A 16333-nucleotide genomic window follows, 5' to 3' on the forward strand; every position below is an offset into this window, starting at 1 on the left:
GGCATCGTCCCAGCACTTTTTATCTGCCTTAAGGGCAAGCAACAGGGGGGAGGGAGCGGAGAGGAGCAAGCGGAGGTGGGGCCTCAGGGAGAAGAGGTGGGACATGGGCGGGGCCTTGAGGGAAAGAGGTGGACCGTGGGCAGGGCAGAGTCTGTGGCACGGCAGGGAATTCAACCCAGGTCCCAGGCTAGCACAATAACCACTGGACAATCCCAATCTAAAAGCACTGGCACCTGAACCCTGGCGCCTCAGATTGAAATGCTGATGGTCAACACCCTAAGCCATCCAGGACGACTCACACCTGCAAACTCCTCCCTTTCAATCAAGGAGCAGGAGCCGGGGGGACCAATGCATCCGAACCAATGAGCTCAAATTTCTTCACATCTTCTCAGTGAGCTACAGACCAAGAATTATTGGTGTGTGGCAAATAATGACACAACGGAGGAAATCCCCATCTGTTCACCGACATTTCGGGAGCAGAAAATGAGGTGAAATGCATTGACTAATGGATGGCCCCAATTCAGCAAGTAGTTAAGCCGAGGTACTTATGCTTTGAGTGGGAGCCATAAAGATTTCAGGAGGACATTAGCACATGGTCTAAGTGCTTTGCTGAATAGGGATAGATGTAAGTGTGTAATTAGAGATAAGCATGTGCTCCAAGTGTTTTTCTCCATGGTAGGCTCAATTATCTGTTGCACTATTCACTCAACCCTAATTGCCCGACAGCGCATGCGACATTAGCTGGTGACAGTGTAGATCTGAAATGTAAGCGATGCTGCCAGGGGTGAATAATCAGGTGACAGGACAAGGTATTAGCAGAGATAAAGCCATTGGCAGAGATGGGACACTCACGGGCGCAGCATACGTAATAAGCCATTGTGAATACATTGCAATCACTTGCCTGTTTAATGGGCTGCACAAGGAACTGGATCTTGTGTGACGGGATAGCTCAGGGTGCTCTCTGCTTTCCAATGCCTGGGGAGAGCAGGCAAGCTCCTGGCATACGGAGGGATGAATTTATCATAAACAATTCCCAATACAGGTCAGCAGGGACACAACCGGGCACCTTCCACTCCCAAAACACAGGTCTCCAGCCCTTCAGCTAAAGGACCTCCACTGGCTAATGTCTGACAAATGCCTTATCACACTGGGGTGGTGAGAGGAAATCCTGAGACCCCCGTATATGACAGTAACCAAGCACAAAAGTACCTTGGATACATACAAATCTCTGCAAGTACACATTCAAAACTGACTTTCTGCAAATGTTCTATAATAATAATATTTCCACCTAGCTATTTTGACCACCCTTTCCATCCGTAGAACTCAAAGCACTTTACAAAGCAGGTCAGTGCCATTATCTCCATTGTAAGATGGGGAAACTGAGGCCCAGAGGGAGGCTGTGATTGCCCAAGGTCACCCAGCAGGCCGGGGGCAGAGCGAGGCTCAGACACTGTCCTCTGGTTTTTATTTTTTTATAATTGTGGTTGATAATATTGGTGTTTTGTTTTAAGCTTTTTTTAAATCAATGTAAATGTTGTAGAAAATGATTGGGGGGGGGGGGGAGATCAGACAATTATTTAATGACCGTAGACATTTCTAGTCAAGAAGTTAAAGCTTTAACAACCTTAAACTACAAATGGTCAATGTCACATGTCGAAATATACAAAGGACATCTCCTTAAATCAAATGACAGAACAAGGAGTAATGGTCTCAAGTTGCAGTAGGGGAGGTTTAGGTTGGATATTAGGAAACACTATTTCACTAGGAGGGTGGTGGAGCACTGGAATGGGTTCCCTAGGGAGGTGGTGGAATCTCCATCCTTAGAGGTTTTTTAGGCCCGGCTTGACAAAGCCCCGGCTGGGATGATTTAGTTGGGGTTGGTCCTGCTTTGAGCAGGGGGTTGGACTAGATGACCTCCTGAGGTCCCTTTCAACCCTGATATTCTATGGTTTTCCTTCCTTTGCCTGTCTGTCAATTTCAATGATCAATGGAACCCATTTTCTGTCAGTTTGTGCATGTGAGTGAAATCGACATTGCCTGACATTCTATGAATAAGTTCTTCCTTCCAAGCCTATCCTTCCACTCCGCTGCATAATGTGCTTTAAATTTGCTGCTTCCTTCAAGAATCCCGCCAAGCTGCTCATTCATTGAATATTTGCAGACAGTGACCGCAAAAGGAAGATGCATACTCAGACAAAGCACATTTTTAAAACCACAACGGAACATTGACAGTCACTGGTTTTTTCCATTGTGACAGGGCAATACTCTTGAAAAACTTTATTGAATGAAGTATAGCTTTGCAATCCAGTGTATTAAAAATACAAAATGTATGTATCATTGTGGGATTGTATGTAACTTCTCAAAGGGGGAGACATGACCATTGTGAACTCTGGGAAGTGTCATGAGCGTCATAGGGCTATTTTAAACAATGTGCCAGAAGAGAATGACCTTTTGGGACAATGTTAAGTGGGTTTCCTAGGAAATATTTGGGGGCAGGGGAGTGCAAAATTCCACCTCTGGTTATGCAAAGATGCAACCTTTCGCAGCTATGCCCTGAGGTGAGAAACATTATCTGCTCATCACCTAGTCCAGGATTCTGACGATCAAAGCCCTCAGCTTGATAAAGAAGAGAACAAACTTATTCATGGTTGCACTTGTTTGGAGCAAAAGCTGTTATGAACATGTAACCACAGAAAAACTCTTTGGCGGGGTTGGAAGGACTGACTCCTCCCAAAGCCGTTGCTGGAGCTAGGGGTGATGTCTGATAAGCTTATTAGCATACATGTAGGTTCTTTTATTGCTTTAATGTTTTCTCTGTAATGATGTTGCATTAAGAATAAATGTGCTTGCTTAGAAAGAACTGTGGTACCTTATAACTGGACAATTACAGCTGTTCATCGCCTTGAAAGAGTAAGCAAAGCACAGACGCTGAGCCCAGTTAGGCAGCCTGGGAATATCACAGTGTAGGCAGGGAGCTGTGCACCCTGGAAAACCCCTGGTCAGGCGGGAACAACGTGGGTCTCCATCCAAGAGAGGTGATGGCTGGAGAGGTAGGAGCCTAGTGTGGATGTCCTTGAGGGACCCCAGAGGGGAAATACAGGTGCAGTTGCCCTGAACGGTGACAGTTGTATTTCAGCATTCCCAGAGTAACCCATGCCTGCTTGGCGTGGCACTCTATCCCCATCTAGTGGCAGCGAGGCCAGCTAGCTACAGCGTGGGCTGAGACATGTCTTTTAGCTCATACAGTAAGAAATCATAGAGTACCAGGGTTGGAAGGGACCTCAGCAGGTCATCTAGTTTAATCCCCTGCTCAAAGCAGGCACTATCTCCAATTAAATCATCCAACAGATTTTTGCCCCAGATCCCTAAATGGCCCCCTCAAGGATTGAACTCACAACCCTGAGTTTAGCAGGCCAATGCTCAAACCACTGAGCTATCCCTCCTCCTCATGCATTAAGCTCCAGACGTCCCTGCCACTGACCAGGTTCTGTCAGCATTACACCAGCTCTCGTGATTATTTTTTTCACAAGTCTCTTGGTGTTTTTTCTTAAAGCCCCAGCTTTCTTTTTTTTTTTAAAGGGCATTTCTAACCCTCAGTGATGAAAATGTGACCCCCCTAAACACTACGACACCAGCTGGCAAATAGAAAGAAGCCAGATCTGTTGTTTTTTAAATGCCATGTTTTTAAGCCAATCTCACGATTATTTTGGGGGCTGACTCATGATTTTTGAGCGTTTTAAGATTGGCAATACTGCCAACACTGAAACTCTGACAAAGTCTCTGAGCAGCCAGCAAGGGGTGCTGTGGAGTGGCTCACTAAAAAACACAGCTCCTACAAGGGGAATTGGGACCGGTTTTGAAGTGCTAAGTTCTGAAATCTCCACCCGTTTGTCTGTTCCCCAAACTCCTCTGAATTCTCAGAACTTCTATTCCTGTATTTTAAGCCACAGAGCTTCTTCGGGGGTGATTCAGTTATAAAATTCATGTGTTTGCAGCTGTTGGGTCATAGGGCCAGATTTTTAAAGGTATTTAGCCACTAATTTTAATGGGAATTAGATTTCTAAGAACCTTTAAAAATCTGACCCTTAGAGACTCTGGAGCAATTGCACTCAGTGAAGAAGCAAAAAGATGGTTCTGCTAACTCCTGGCCCTGCAAACTCCTCCTCAGAGCTAGGAGTCACTCTGGGCTCTTTTCTTCTACCACAGCAACAGTAATACGGGTTCAATAGGCCAAATCAGTCGCTTTGGGCAGCCCCGCTGTCTCCCTAGGAATCTGTGCACGGGCAGCTCATTGGAACACGGTCAGCCACTCTGCTGCTGAAAGGTGCCGGAAGTCACCTCCCTCGCATGCAGGGGGAGTAAGGGGCAGTAAACGCTTCTCTGAGCGCCTACAGTCTGCAGCTGTGGGGCATGCAAGGGGCCGGTGAAGTGACTAAGAAAGGCCATTTCTCTACGGTCACTTTTGATTATTAACCATGTAGGTCATGGTAGCATAGGGTGACCAGACAGCAAGTGTGAAAAATCAGGACAGGGGGTGGGGGGTGATAGGCACCTATATAAGAAAAAGCCCCAAATCTCAGGACTGTCCCTATAAAATCAGGACATCTGGTCACCCTATGTAGCACTTCAAGGCACGCAGCAGGCCCCAGGCCCCATGGAGCTGGAAGCTGTACAAACACTCCTTGCCCCCAAAGAATTTAGGGCCAGGTTTTCAAAGGTATTTAGGCACCTAGCACCTAAGGTGCTTTTTGCAAATGCCCCCAGGTGCCTATCTGCATCTAAGGAGCCTAAATACCTTTGAAAGCCTGGCCCTTGCAGTCCAGCTGGACAAAGGCTGGGAGGAGAACTAAGGGGAAAGTCGCACAGCAGGCCAGGAGTAGAGCCAGACTCAGAACCCACATCTACTTTTTCAGAAGAACATAATTTCCAGAGAGGAATAGCAGGCGGCAGGATCGGAGTCACCCCAGGAAGGATTTGGATTTCAGACTTGTGGCCTGCCATGCTCCAGCCCTGATCCGTTATCCTCTCGCCTGCTGTTCCTGGACATTAAAAACAACGCAACTGCTTTCCATCGGGAAAGCCATTGAGTCCAGGGGCTGTGACAAAGACCATCAGCAAACAAACAAACAAACCCTCCCTCGACCTACTGGACATATGTACTGGACATAAATGGAATGAAATAACAATAGATAAGGTCTCTCTGCAGCCCAGGGTTCGGAGCCGCTTCTCCCACCCAGCTCCCCAAGAAGCTGTCAGAGGGGAGAGGTGCCATCTTCCCAGGGGCCAAGCAGAAGCTGGGAAGACCCCTGATGCTTCTCTTAGTCTGCACCCCTGTATCCTAACGGAGCATCCTCCCGTCCCAGCCCTGACCTCCAGCCCGAGTCAGGCTTTACTGGAAAGCGTCTTCCCAGAGACACAGGTTACATTTTAACCCGGAGCAGCAGCTCTGAATCCCAGTGACTCAAACCTGTGAACTGGGTTTGGGTAGTTCTAGGAAACGCCTGCAGAGCCCCGCTCACTTCCCATCTTCTAGGAGACTCAAGCTCTGACTGTGTGCAGCAGCTGCTCTCTGGGAAAAGGTCTCTGCATATTCTCTGGCCACCTGCCCAAATTGCTGGCCCTCCACAGCTGGTGCCATAGGAGCATCAGACACGCGGCGCTGACACTGACCAGCGAGGAGCAGGGACGGGCAGGCTCACGGGGGATCTGCTCAGACATCTAATCCAAATCAAAGGGATTATCATGGGGCCACGTTCCCTTTAGGGGCGACTGTGGCGGAAGGAGGCAAGAAGGGCAAAGGGAGTGGCTCGAGGAAATGGAGCAGAGAGCGCTGATAGTGACATGTGCCTTGGGAAAGAAAGGATCAGAGAGGGGCGGCGGGGGGAACACACGCCTGACTACGCACAGCCTGCAGCCCTGCTCAAGCATCCATCCAGCTGTAAAGGGGGGAATGGTCCCGCTTTTGTGGGGAACTCTCCTGGCTTCTGCACTACTCCGGTGAAGTGGGCTAGCGAAAGGATCTGAGTCCTCGCTCCCACTTCCTTTACCGAGAGGCCTCCCTGCCCTTGAGGACTCCCCTTCCACTCTCCTGTCTGGCAGAGTCCTCGTAACCCCAACAAGGCTGGGCCTGGGGGGCTCGACTCCCAACCCTGCTGTGGTCACCCAGGACAGGGGCTAGGGTGTCCCCACTCCGGGGTACCCTCTTTGCACTGGGCACCTCCCTGACCCACTGATCCTTTCATACAACTTAAAGCAAATACAAGTTATTTAATCAACAATTAATTAAAAAAAGAAGAAGGAAAAGTGGGAAAGGTTAAAGGAAAACACATCACCCCGCTCTGTGGCAGGGGACATCACTGGAACGTCAGGGCACTTCACAGTCTGTTCCTTGTAGGTCCCAGGCCTTCTTCTCAGGCCCTGGCTATGCTGCAGGGATGCTGCGAGTTGGACACTGCTCTGGTGGTGGCCACACACCTCTGGGCTTTGGGCGGTGGGACACTTCTTCCCAGCGTCAGCCCCTCGTCAGGTTAATAAACAATAGTAATGACCAAAGGGCCCTCCATCTGCCTGCCCTCCCAGTCTGGCCTGCAAGGACCCTTGGCTGGGGGTGTCTTTCTGCGCTGGGCCCTTTGCCCAGGGTTCCCCCTTGGCTGGCCCCACTTGCTCACCACACCTGGCTCCAGACTGCTCCAGCTCCAGCCCCAGTTCTAGCTCCGGCTCCACTTGGCCTCAGCACTGATGCTGCTGCTCTGCCTCCAGCCCCCTGGGCTGCTTCTCTGCCCCCCCCCCCCCCCCCCCCGGCTCTGTGGCTGCAGCTCTGCTCCCAGCACCGGATCTGCTCTCCCTGCGCTGGGTCTCTGGGTCTGGGGCTGCAGCTCTGCTCCCCAGCTCAGCTTGGGCCCCCCTGCTCTCTCCTTAGCTCGGCCCCACTCTGTCTGACCCAGGCCATTCCAGCTCACACGGGACCCCCCTGGCCTCCTGACTCCCTGATTAGCCTGCCCGCCCTGTCAATCAGGCTGACCTGGAGCATTGGCCTCTCCCCATTGCCCCTGGGGCCTGTCAGTCTCAGGCTCCTGATTTCCCATCGACTCTTCCCCTTTCTTTTGGTACTGGGAGCTAGCAACCAACCCCCCCCCCACACACACACACACACTGAGTCTTAGTAAGGGGCCAACACTCCCCTAACACAGCTCTGCTCCCTCGCTGCAGCACAGCTGGCCTGTGAACGCAGCAGGGCTATGTAGTGTGAACGGTCACTCACCCCTGGATCCCTTCCAGTTTCTCTACATCCGTTCTACACATTGGTGACCAAGACTGGACACAGACCTCCAGCTGAGGCCTAACCAGCGCTGAGTAGAGCGGTACTATCACCTCCCATGACTTGCATGCTCTGCCTCTCTTAATGCAACCTGAAATTGCGTGTACTTTTTTTTGCAACAGTATGGCATTGCTGACAGTCCCACATAACATTCTGATAAGTAAGATGGAGAAACGTGGGCTCGGCAGAACTACCATTAAGTGGTTAAACAGTCGCAAAAAGTCACTCTGAATGGAATGACGTCAGATTGGAGGGACGTCTCAAGTGGGGTTCCACGGGGATCTGTTCTGGGTCTGATGTTTAACATCTTTATTAATGGCCTGGCTGTAGGAATAGAGAGCACGCTGATCAAATCTGCAGATGACACAAAGTTAGTGGGGGCCGCTAACACTTTAGAGCAGGGGTGGGCAAACTTTTTGGGCCGAGGGCACATCTGGGTGGGGAAATTGTATGCAGGGCCGGGGTAGGGGGTTGGGGTGTGTGAGGGGATGCAGGGTGCAGCAGGGGGCTCAGGGCAGGGGGTTGGGGTGCAGGAGGGGTGCGGGGTGTATGAGGGGCTCAGGGCAAGGAGTTGGGGTGCACGGGTGCAGGGTGCAGCAAGGAGCTCGGCAGGGGGTTGGGGTGCAGGAGGGGTGCGGGGTGTATGAGAGGGCTCAGGGCAGGAAGTTGGGGTGCACATGGGGTGCAGGGGGCTCAGGGCAGGGGGTTGGGGTGCACGGGGTGCAGGGTGCAGCAGGGAGCTCAGGGCAGGGAGTTGGGGTGCGGGTGTACAAGTGGGCTCAGGGCAGGGGGTTGGGGTGCAGGAGGGGTGTCGGGTGTATGAGGGGGCTCAGGGCAGGGGGTTGGGGTGCACGGGGTGCAGGGTGCAGCAGGGAGCTCAGGGCAGGGAGTTGGGGTGCGGGTGTACAAGTGGGCTCAGGGCAGGGGGTTAGGGTGCAGGAGGGGTGTCGGGTGTATGAGGGGGCTCAGGGCAGGGGGTTGGGGTGCACAGGGGTGCAGGGGGCAGCAGGGAGCTGGGGTGCAGGAGGGGTGCAAGGTGCAGGCAGGGGGCTTAGGGCAGGGAGTTGGGGGGCAGGCGGGGTTCGGGCTCAGGGGTGGCAGCGAAAGGATAAGGGGAATTCCTGAGTGTGTGACGGACAGATGTGCCAATACAGGAGTGTCTGAGGTCACCCTTACAATTAAGGGCTGGAGGAGGGCACAGAGATTTCTTGTTAGGCAGAGGTCAGGTGATGTGATGGCCCCACTTCCTATGGTCATCCCTGTGCAGGTAGGTTTAGGGATGTGTTGTGCTTGAAGGGTCACTGAACACTACCTAACCCAGGCTGGTTGCTTCTCAGACATCCCCAGAGAGCTCAGGGCAATGACTTTTGCTCACTCCTGACCTGGATTTGAACCAGGGATTTGCAGGTGAAAGGCTCCTGAGTCCATTATCAGTCCTGTCTCACCTACTCCACTGGCCGCTCTCCATTCAAAGGCAGGTTAGTTCAAACAAAACGAGCCAGCCACCCAGAACAGAATGGGCTCTTCCCTCCCGTCCTCTGATTGTTTCTAGAATCCACACCGGTCATCACAAACAACAGGCTTTGGCCTTCCTCCATCGATTTCTGGGAAGGCGTTTGGATGTCTCAGTTCAGAAGAATTTGGGCCACCGTCATCACTGCTCTGGAGTGAAATCTGATCTTACTTTCCCGAAAAACTATCCCTTCCCTGCATCGCCCTGTACCGAGAGAGGGGACAGGTTCAGAGTCAGACGGAGAAGGGTTTCAAGGAGTCCTGCTCTGCCTCTGCTCCTGCAGCTCGTCCCCAGCTGACAGCAACATGAAGGTCTCTGTGGCTGCCATCGTCTTTGTCCTCAGCATGGCCTGCTGCTCCCAGGCCTCCATCGAAGAAAAGAATTTTGAAAGTGAGTCTCTGTGTTTCCTTTTGGGGGTGGAAGGAGAAAGGTCGTAGCTGTGAGGTGGCTTTTCACACCAGCTCTTCCCAGCCTTTGGGCTCCCTTCCCATGTCAGATCCGTAGCCAGCAGCTTCTTGTTGGTCCGGGCAGGATGGGGGGTCTCTCTCCTGCGGAGGGGAGAGCCTTCGGGGTGCAACCAGTAGCCCGCAAGGTGCCAAATATCTGAGTAGAACTTTCAAACCTGGGTGTGTTGCCCTGAGCACCAGGGATGAGAAAAGGATGGAAGGAATCAATGGAGGAAGAAGAGCTCTCCCTGCCTGTTCCCTTCCTCCTTCTCCTCCTCCCCCCATCCCAACAGCCCACTGCCGGAGGTCTCCTCTCCCTGCCCCGTCTCAGTGCCTAAAGTATGCAGAGGCAGGCGGTGCTTGTCTTTACCTACCTTGTGTTCAGTGCACAGAACTGTACATTGGTTCCTTCCTTCTCTTTCAGGGAGCTCGAATATCGCCTGCTGCTTCACCTACACATCCCGGCAGATCCCCCGCCGCTTCGTGGTTGACTATTTTGTCACCAGCAGCCCGTGCTCCCTGCCAGCTGTAATGTAAGTACAGAATTATGAGCCTGAGAGAGAGGGAGATTTTTGTGTCTCCAGTTGCTGGCCTTGGAGGTTTCTTAAGGCCCATTTGTTGCAGCAATCCCTGGATGGCGTTCTCTGGCCTGTGCGAGGCTGGAGGTCAGAGCAGGTGATCAAAGTGGGCCTCGCTGGTATATTGCTCAGATCCTCAGCAGCTGTAAATCAGAGAAGTTCTATTGTCTGCGCGGGGGCAAGGCGGGCTCACCCCACTGGGAATGCAGGCCTCTTCACTGGAGAGGGGTCAGAGAAGAGCCACGAGAATGATGAAAGGATTAGAAAACCTGCCTTCTAGTGAGAGACTCAAGGAGCTCAGTCTATTTAGCTTAACAAAGAGAAGGTTAAGGGGTGACTTGATCACAGTCTGTAAGTATCCACATGGGGAACAAATATTTACTAATGGGCTCTACAGTCTAGCAGATACAGGTCTAACATGATCCAGTGGCTGGAAATTGAAGCCAGAAAATGCAGTTTCCACAAAAATGGAAATGTTCTGTGGGAAAACTTCAACTTTGCTCCAAATTTTTGGTTCTCTGTCTGGAAAATCGAAATAAAATGTTTCATTTTGGGTGGGTTTGACCCTAATTGAACTATTACGGTTTTTTACCTCACCTGAAACATTTTGTTTTGAATCAGTTCAACAAAACATTAAACTGTATTTGCCGAACAGAGTATTGCCTCATGGGACTTGAGGTTCAAGCTTCCATTCTATCTCATGGGCTGGAATCCCTGGAGGACTACATCTCCCATAATACAATGTTGATTTCCCTCTCACCAAGTTCTGCAGAGTGCAACCTGACTCTGGCTCCATCATGAGAAATGTGGTCCTGCCAAGGGCTCTGGTCTCTAGGGGAGTGAATGAGGGCATCAGGTTCCTGAACTACAAATCCCATGAGGCAACACGCCACAATGAGAAAACGAAAACCGAATTGTTTAGGATCAGTTCAAGGAACTGAAATGAAACATCTCAATTGCGGGAATGTTGAATTCTTTTGTTTCATTCAATGTTGAAACAAACCATTTCGATATTTGCAAATGGAGTTTTTTCGGAATTTCCGTTCCGTGAAAAACTTTGAAATTTCAACTTTTCGTTCCGATTTTGGATGAAAACAAATGTTGGAATTTCACATGGGCTGAAAATCCCCACTTTCACTCAGTTCCTCACCCAGCTTTCCTTGCCCAGAGGGAGCTCCAGGTGGGGCAGGTGAGGTTATGGAGGGAAACAAATGCAGCCCCTCGACTCTGAGCAGAAAAACTGTTGAAAAAGGATTGAGAGTCCAGCAGCGTTCCTGTCACGGGCTGTGAGGTGGGGTCAGGAAGTGAGGCTGGGGCAAAGGAGCTCTCAGGACAGGTGGGCACCTATATGTGGGACATGTAGCCAAAGGAGGCATTACAGAAGATTGGGGTGGGGAGGCTCTGACAGAGAATCCTTCAAGGAGAGAGACCAAAATGGAGTAAATCTACTGGGATCTGGCAGCGACTGGAATTAAGCAGGGGGAAGATTTGGGAGAAAGGGCATTTGGTTCTCTCCACATCCAAAGTTCCTCTCTTTCTAACCCATCTGTTTTACATTCTGCAGATTTATCACGACAAAAGGTCGTCAAGTTTGCACCAACCCCAAAGATGCCTGGGTTCAGCAGTATATGAAAGACCTGAAATAGAGCGTCTCCGGGGACAGACAGCGATGAAAGCCACTCTCCGTTCCCACTGGTGCACCAAGAGAATCGCCGCTGACTGCCTTAGAGCACCGAACAATCAGCAATGTTTGAAATGTCATTTACAACTATTAAAGCAACGTTGCTTGTATAGAAACCTGAGCCGAGCTGGGTTATTTACGGGCTGTTTTCTGGGGCAGGAGGAGGCAGGTGACCTGGCCCCGTTCCCCATAACACATGTGAGATTTAATTAATGCGACCCCCTCTTGCACTCCCGGGAGCAGAGCCCCGCTCACTTCCCATCTTCTAGGAGACTCAAGCTCTGACTATGTGCAGCAGCTGCTCCCTGGGAAAAGGTCTCTGCATATTCTCTGGCCACCTGCCCTAATTGCTGGCCCTCCACAGCGGGTGCCACAAAAGCATCAGACACGCGGCGCTGACACTGACCAGCGAGGAGCAGGGACGGGCAGGCTCACGGGGGATCTGCTCAGACATCTAATCCGAATCAAAGGGATTATCATGGGGCCACGTTCCCTTTAGGGGCGACTGTGGCGGAAGGAGGCAAGAAGGGCAAAGGGAGTGGATCGAGGCAATGGAGCAGAGAGCGCTGAGAGTGACATGTGCCTTGGGAAAGAAAGGATCAGAGAGGGGTGGCAGGGGGAACACATGCCTGACTATGCATAGCCTGCAGCCTTGCTCAAGCGCCCATCCAGCTCTGCTCCCTCGCTGCAGCACAACTGGCCTGTGAACGCAGCAGGGCTATGGAGTGTGGAACGGTCACTCACCCCTGGATCCCTTCCAGTTTCTCTACATCCGTTCTACACATTGGTGACCAAGACTGGACACAGGCCTCCAGCTGAGGCCTAACCAGGGCTGAGTAGAGCAGTGGGGGAGCCGTCAGCTCAGTGCAGAAGGGTTTCATGTCCTGCGAGGGATGCTACGAGCACAACTTCCTTCTTCAGACGGCTATCCAGGAGGTCCAGGAGGCAGTGCGCCGTAGCATGGCTCGACCTGACCAACGCCTTCGGGTCCATACCCCACCATCACATTTTCACCACCCTGGGAGAATTTGGGATGCCAGAGACCTTCATCCTCTACAAGGACTGCACCACTACCATCCGCGCCACGGACAGAGAGACGGATGCCATCCCCATCCGCTGCGGCGTGAAACAAGGATGCCCCCTCAGCCCCATCATCTTCAACCTGGCCATGGAACCAGTCATCCGAGCCATCTCCAGTGGCCCGACCAGCTTCGACCTGCACGGCAAGAGAATCAGCATCCTGACCTATGCGGACGATCTGGCCCTGGTCGCCGACAGCTCGGAAAGCCTCCAGCGGATGCTCGACGTCGCCAGCAGAGCGGCCGAGTGGATGGGCCTTCGCTTCAACCCCAAAAAGTGCGCCTCCCTCCACCTCGAAGGTGGCACCAGAGGATCCAGGCGACACGGTTCCTGATCCAGGGCGAGCCCATGACCTCCCTCGAGGAGGGAGAGGTATACCAACACCTGGGCATGCCCACAGGAGTCCGCGTCAGACAGACCCCCGGAGACACCATTGCAGAAATCCTGTGGGACGCGGGCCAAATTGACTCCTCCCTGCTCACCCCCTGGCAAAAGATCAACGCCCTCAATACCTTCCTGATCCCCCGCATCTCCTTTCTCCTCAGGGGATCGGCCGTAGCCAAGGTGCCCCTGAACACGGCCGATAGCACCATCAGGCAGCTAGTGAAGAAATGGCTCTACCTTCCCCAATGGGCCAGCACCGACATCATCTACATCTCCCACAGGCAGGGCGGCGCCAACGTACCTTGGATGGGTGACCTGTGCAACGTGGCGGTGATGATCCACGCCTTCCGCCTCCTGACGTGCCCGGACCCGATGGTGAGGAGCATCGTGGAGGAAGCCGTACAGGACGTGGTCAGAAAACGCATCGCCAGGACCCCCTCAGAGCAGGATGTTGCCACTTACCTCAGCAGCTCCCTGGAGGCTGAGTTCGGGAGAGAGGGGGGAGACCTGTCCTCTCTCTGGTCCCGCGCCCGCAACGCCTCGAGACGCCTAGGAAAGAGGATCAGCTGCCGCTGGAAGTGGTGCGAGGAGCACCGGGAGCCGGGAATACTGGTGCCATGTATAAAGACCCCGGACCACACCATCGTCACCCCGACCGCCAGAACAATGCTGGAAAGGACCCTGAAAGACGCCATCCGCTGCCACTACGCCAAGAACCTCAAGTGGAAGCCGGACCAGGGCAAGGTGTTCGAGGTGTCCAGTAAGTGGGACGCCAGCAACCACTTCCTCCCCGGGGGCAGCTTCACCAGGTTCGCCGACTGGCGGTTCGTCCACCAGGCCCGACTCAACTGTGTTCCCCTCAACGGAGCCGTCCGCCACGGCAACCGGGACAAGCGCTGCAGGAAGTGCGACTACGCCAACGAGACCCTGTCCCACGTCCTGTGTGGATGCAAACAGCACTCTGGAGCCTGGCGGCACTGCCACAATGCCATCCAGAACTGACTGGTGAAAGCCATCCCGCCGTCCCTGGGGAAGATCACCGTCGACTCCACCACCCCCGGGACAGACAGCCGACTGCGACCCGACATCGTCGTGACCGACATGGAAAAGAAGAAGGTAGACATCACGGTGCTATTTGAAAACAGGTCACCGGCCTTCCACGAGGCCCGAGCACGGAAGGCATTGAAGTACACCCCGCTGGCCAACACCCTGAGAGCCCAGGGCTATGAGGTCCAGATACACGCCCTGATCGTGGGAGCCCTGGGCTCGTGGGACCCCCACTATGAGCCGGTACTGAGAGTGTGCGGAGTCGGTCAACACTATGCCCGGCTCATGAGACAGCTCATGGTTTCTGACACCATCAGGTGGTCCAGAGACATCTACACGGAACACATCACGGGACACCGACAGTACCAGGTCGAGTAACCGAGACCACCGACCAGGGAAATAACCCACTTCCTTCCCTGACGAACCGAGGGACGCACCCCACCCATGTACTTATTCTCTACGCCAATATTGACTTGGACGCTTAATGCATTCCATGGGTGGCGTACCCGAGCCCACCTATCCACTGACGCTTTAAAAACTCCCACACCCCAATCTGGATCTATGCTGGTTATGTGATATGTATGTACCTCATGAACCTTGTAACCGATACTCGCAATCCCCCATAACCCAAGCCCGACCCCAGATGTACAGTACCTTCCCTCTTAACTTCTGTAAATTTGATTTTAAACATTAACTTTAATAAAAATTTTAAATCACATTCCGTGACTTGCATGTTGTGCCTCTATTAATGCAACCTGAAATTGCATGTACTTTTTTTTTTGCAACAGCATCGCATGGCTGACAGTCCCACATAACATTCTGATAAGTAAGATGGAGAAACGTGGGCTCGGCAGAACTACCATTAAGTGGTTAAACAATCGCAAAAAGTCACTCTGAATGGAATGACGTCGGATTGGAGGGAGGTCTCAAGTGGGATTCCACTGGGATCTGTTCTGGGTCAGATGTTTAACATTTTTATTAATGACCTGGCTGTAGGAATAGAGAGCACACTGATCAAGTTTGCACATGACACAAAGCTGGAGGGGGGACTGCCAACACTTTGGAGGATGGAGCTAAAATTCAGAGGGATGGTGATAAATTGGAGAATTGGGCTGGAGATGACAAAATGAAATTCAACAATGACAAATGGAAGGTGCTACACTTAGGGAAGACAAACCAAATGCACAAATACAGAATTGGGGGGAACTGGCTTGGCAGCACTGCTGAGAAGGATCTGGGAGTTGGAGTGGATCACAACCTCGACATGCGTCAGCAATGCAATGCAGTTGCAAAAAAAGCAAATGCAATTTCAGGTTGCATTAAGAGAGGCAGAGCATGCAAGTCACGGAGGTGATAGTACCGCTCTACTCAGCGCTGGTTAGGCCTCAGCTGGAGTCCTGTGTCCAGTTTTGGTCACCAATGTGTAGAAAGGATGTGGAGCAACTGGAAGGGATACAGAGGTGAGCGACAAAGGTGATCAAAGGGAGGGAACACAAGCCATATGAGCAAAGGCTGAAGGACCCAGGTATGTTTAGTTTGGAAAAGAGGAGATTGAGGGGGGCCATGATAGCGATCTTCAAATACTTGAAAAGTTGCCATTAACAGATGGAGAAAAGCTGTTCTCTCTTGCCATGGAGGCAGGACAAGAGGCGGCGGGTTCAAACTACAGCACAGCAGATTTAGATTATATCTCAGGAAAAACTGCCAAGCTGTAAGAGCAGGAGGCCAATGGAACAGATTGCACTAGGGAGGCACCAAAAAACAATGTGTGCCCAACTCCATCAAACTCACAGTCCTGTGCAACGCCCTGACAGAGACCTCAGTGTTATGGCAGAATGACTTCCCGGGTGTGTGACTGACAGATGTGCCAGTACAGGAGTGTCTGAGGTCACCCTTACAATTAAGGCCTGGAGAAGGGCACAGAGACAATGGGATTTCTTGTTAGGCAGAGGTCAGGTGATGTGATGGCCCCACTTCCTATTGCCATCCCTGTGCAGGTAGGTTTAGGGGTGTGTGGAAGCAGAATTAAAGCAGGGTAAATGTTTTAGTCAGGTTTAAGGATAGAGTGAAATGTAACCCTAACCCTAACAACGGCGAGAGTTGTAAGAGATGCTGCGTCAAGCCTCACTTTTCTGCTCGCTTTTGTTGATAAGAATGGAATGCTGATTTAAGCAGAAACCTTGAGATAAGATAGTGTCTGGAGGGAGTTTGTATAAACAAAGGGTAACTGTTAGCCCTTGGTGTATGTAATGGGAAGGTATAAATACTTGTCTTATGCTGCTTGTA

The 16333-nt window shown here is 52.0% G+C and overlaps 2 protein-coding genes across 2 annotated transcripts; both read left to right on the forward strand.

Annotated features, from left to right (window-relative positions):
• Positions 1-9136: 9136 nt before the first annotated feature.
• LOC135890961 (C-C motif chemokine 3-like 1) lies at positions 9137-11501 on the forward strand. The gene is made up of 4 exons (XM_065418442.1): positions 9137-9221; positions 9343-9348; positions 9702-9810; positions 11420-11501. The coding sequence occupies exons 1-4, from the start codon at positions 9137-9139 to the stop codon at positions 11499-11501; spliced, it is 282 nt and encodes a 93-aa protein (XP_065274514.1).
• Positions 11502-12964: 1463 nt separating this feature from the next.
• Positions 12965-14002, forward strand: LOC135891037 (uncharacterized protein T26G10.4-like). The gene has a single exon (XM_065418526.1). It carries the CDS (start codon positions 12965-12967, stop codon positions 14000-14002), a length of 1038 nt encoding a protein of 345 aa, XP_065274598.1.
• The last annotated feature ends 2331 nt before the right edge of the window (positions 14003-16333 follow it).

This window comes from Emys orbicularis, chromosome 17 (genome assembly GCF_028017835.1).
Source record: "Emys orbicularis isolate rEmyOrb1 chromosome 17, rEmyOrb1.hap1, whole genome shotgun sequence".
Taxonomy (NCBI): domain Eukaryota; kingdom Metazoa; phylum Chordata; order Testudines; family Emydidae; genus Emys; species Emys orbicularis.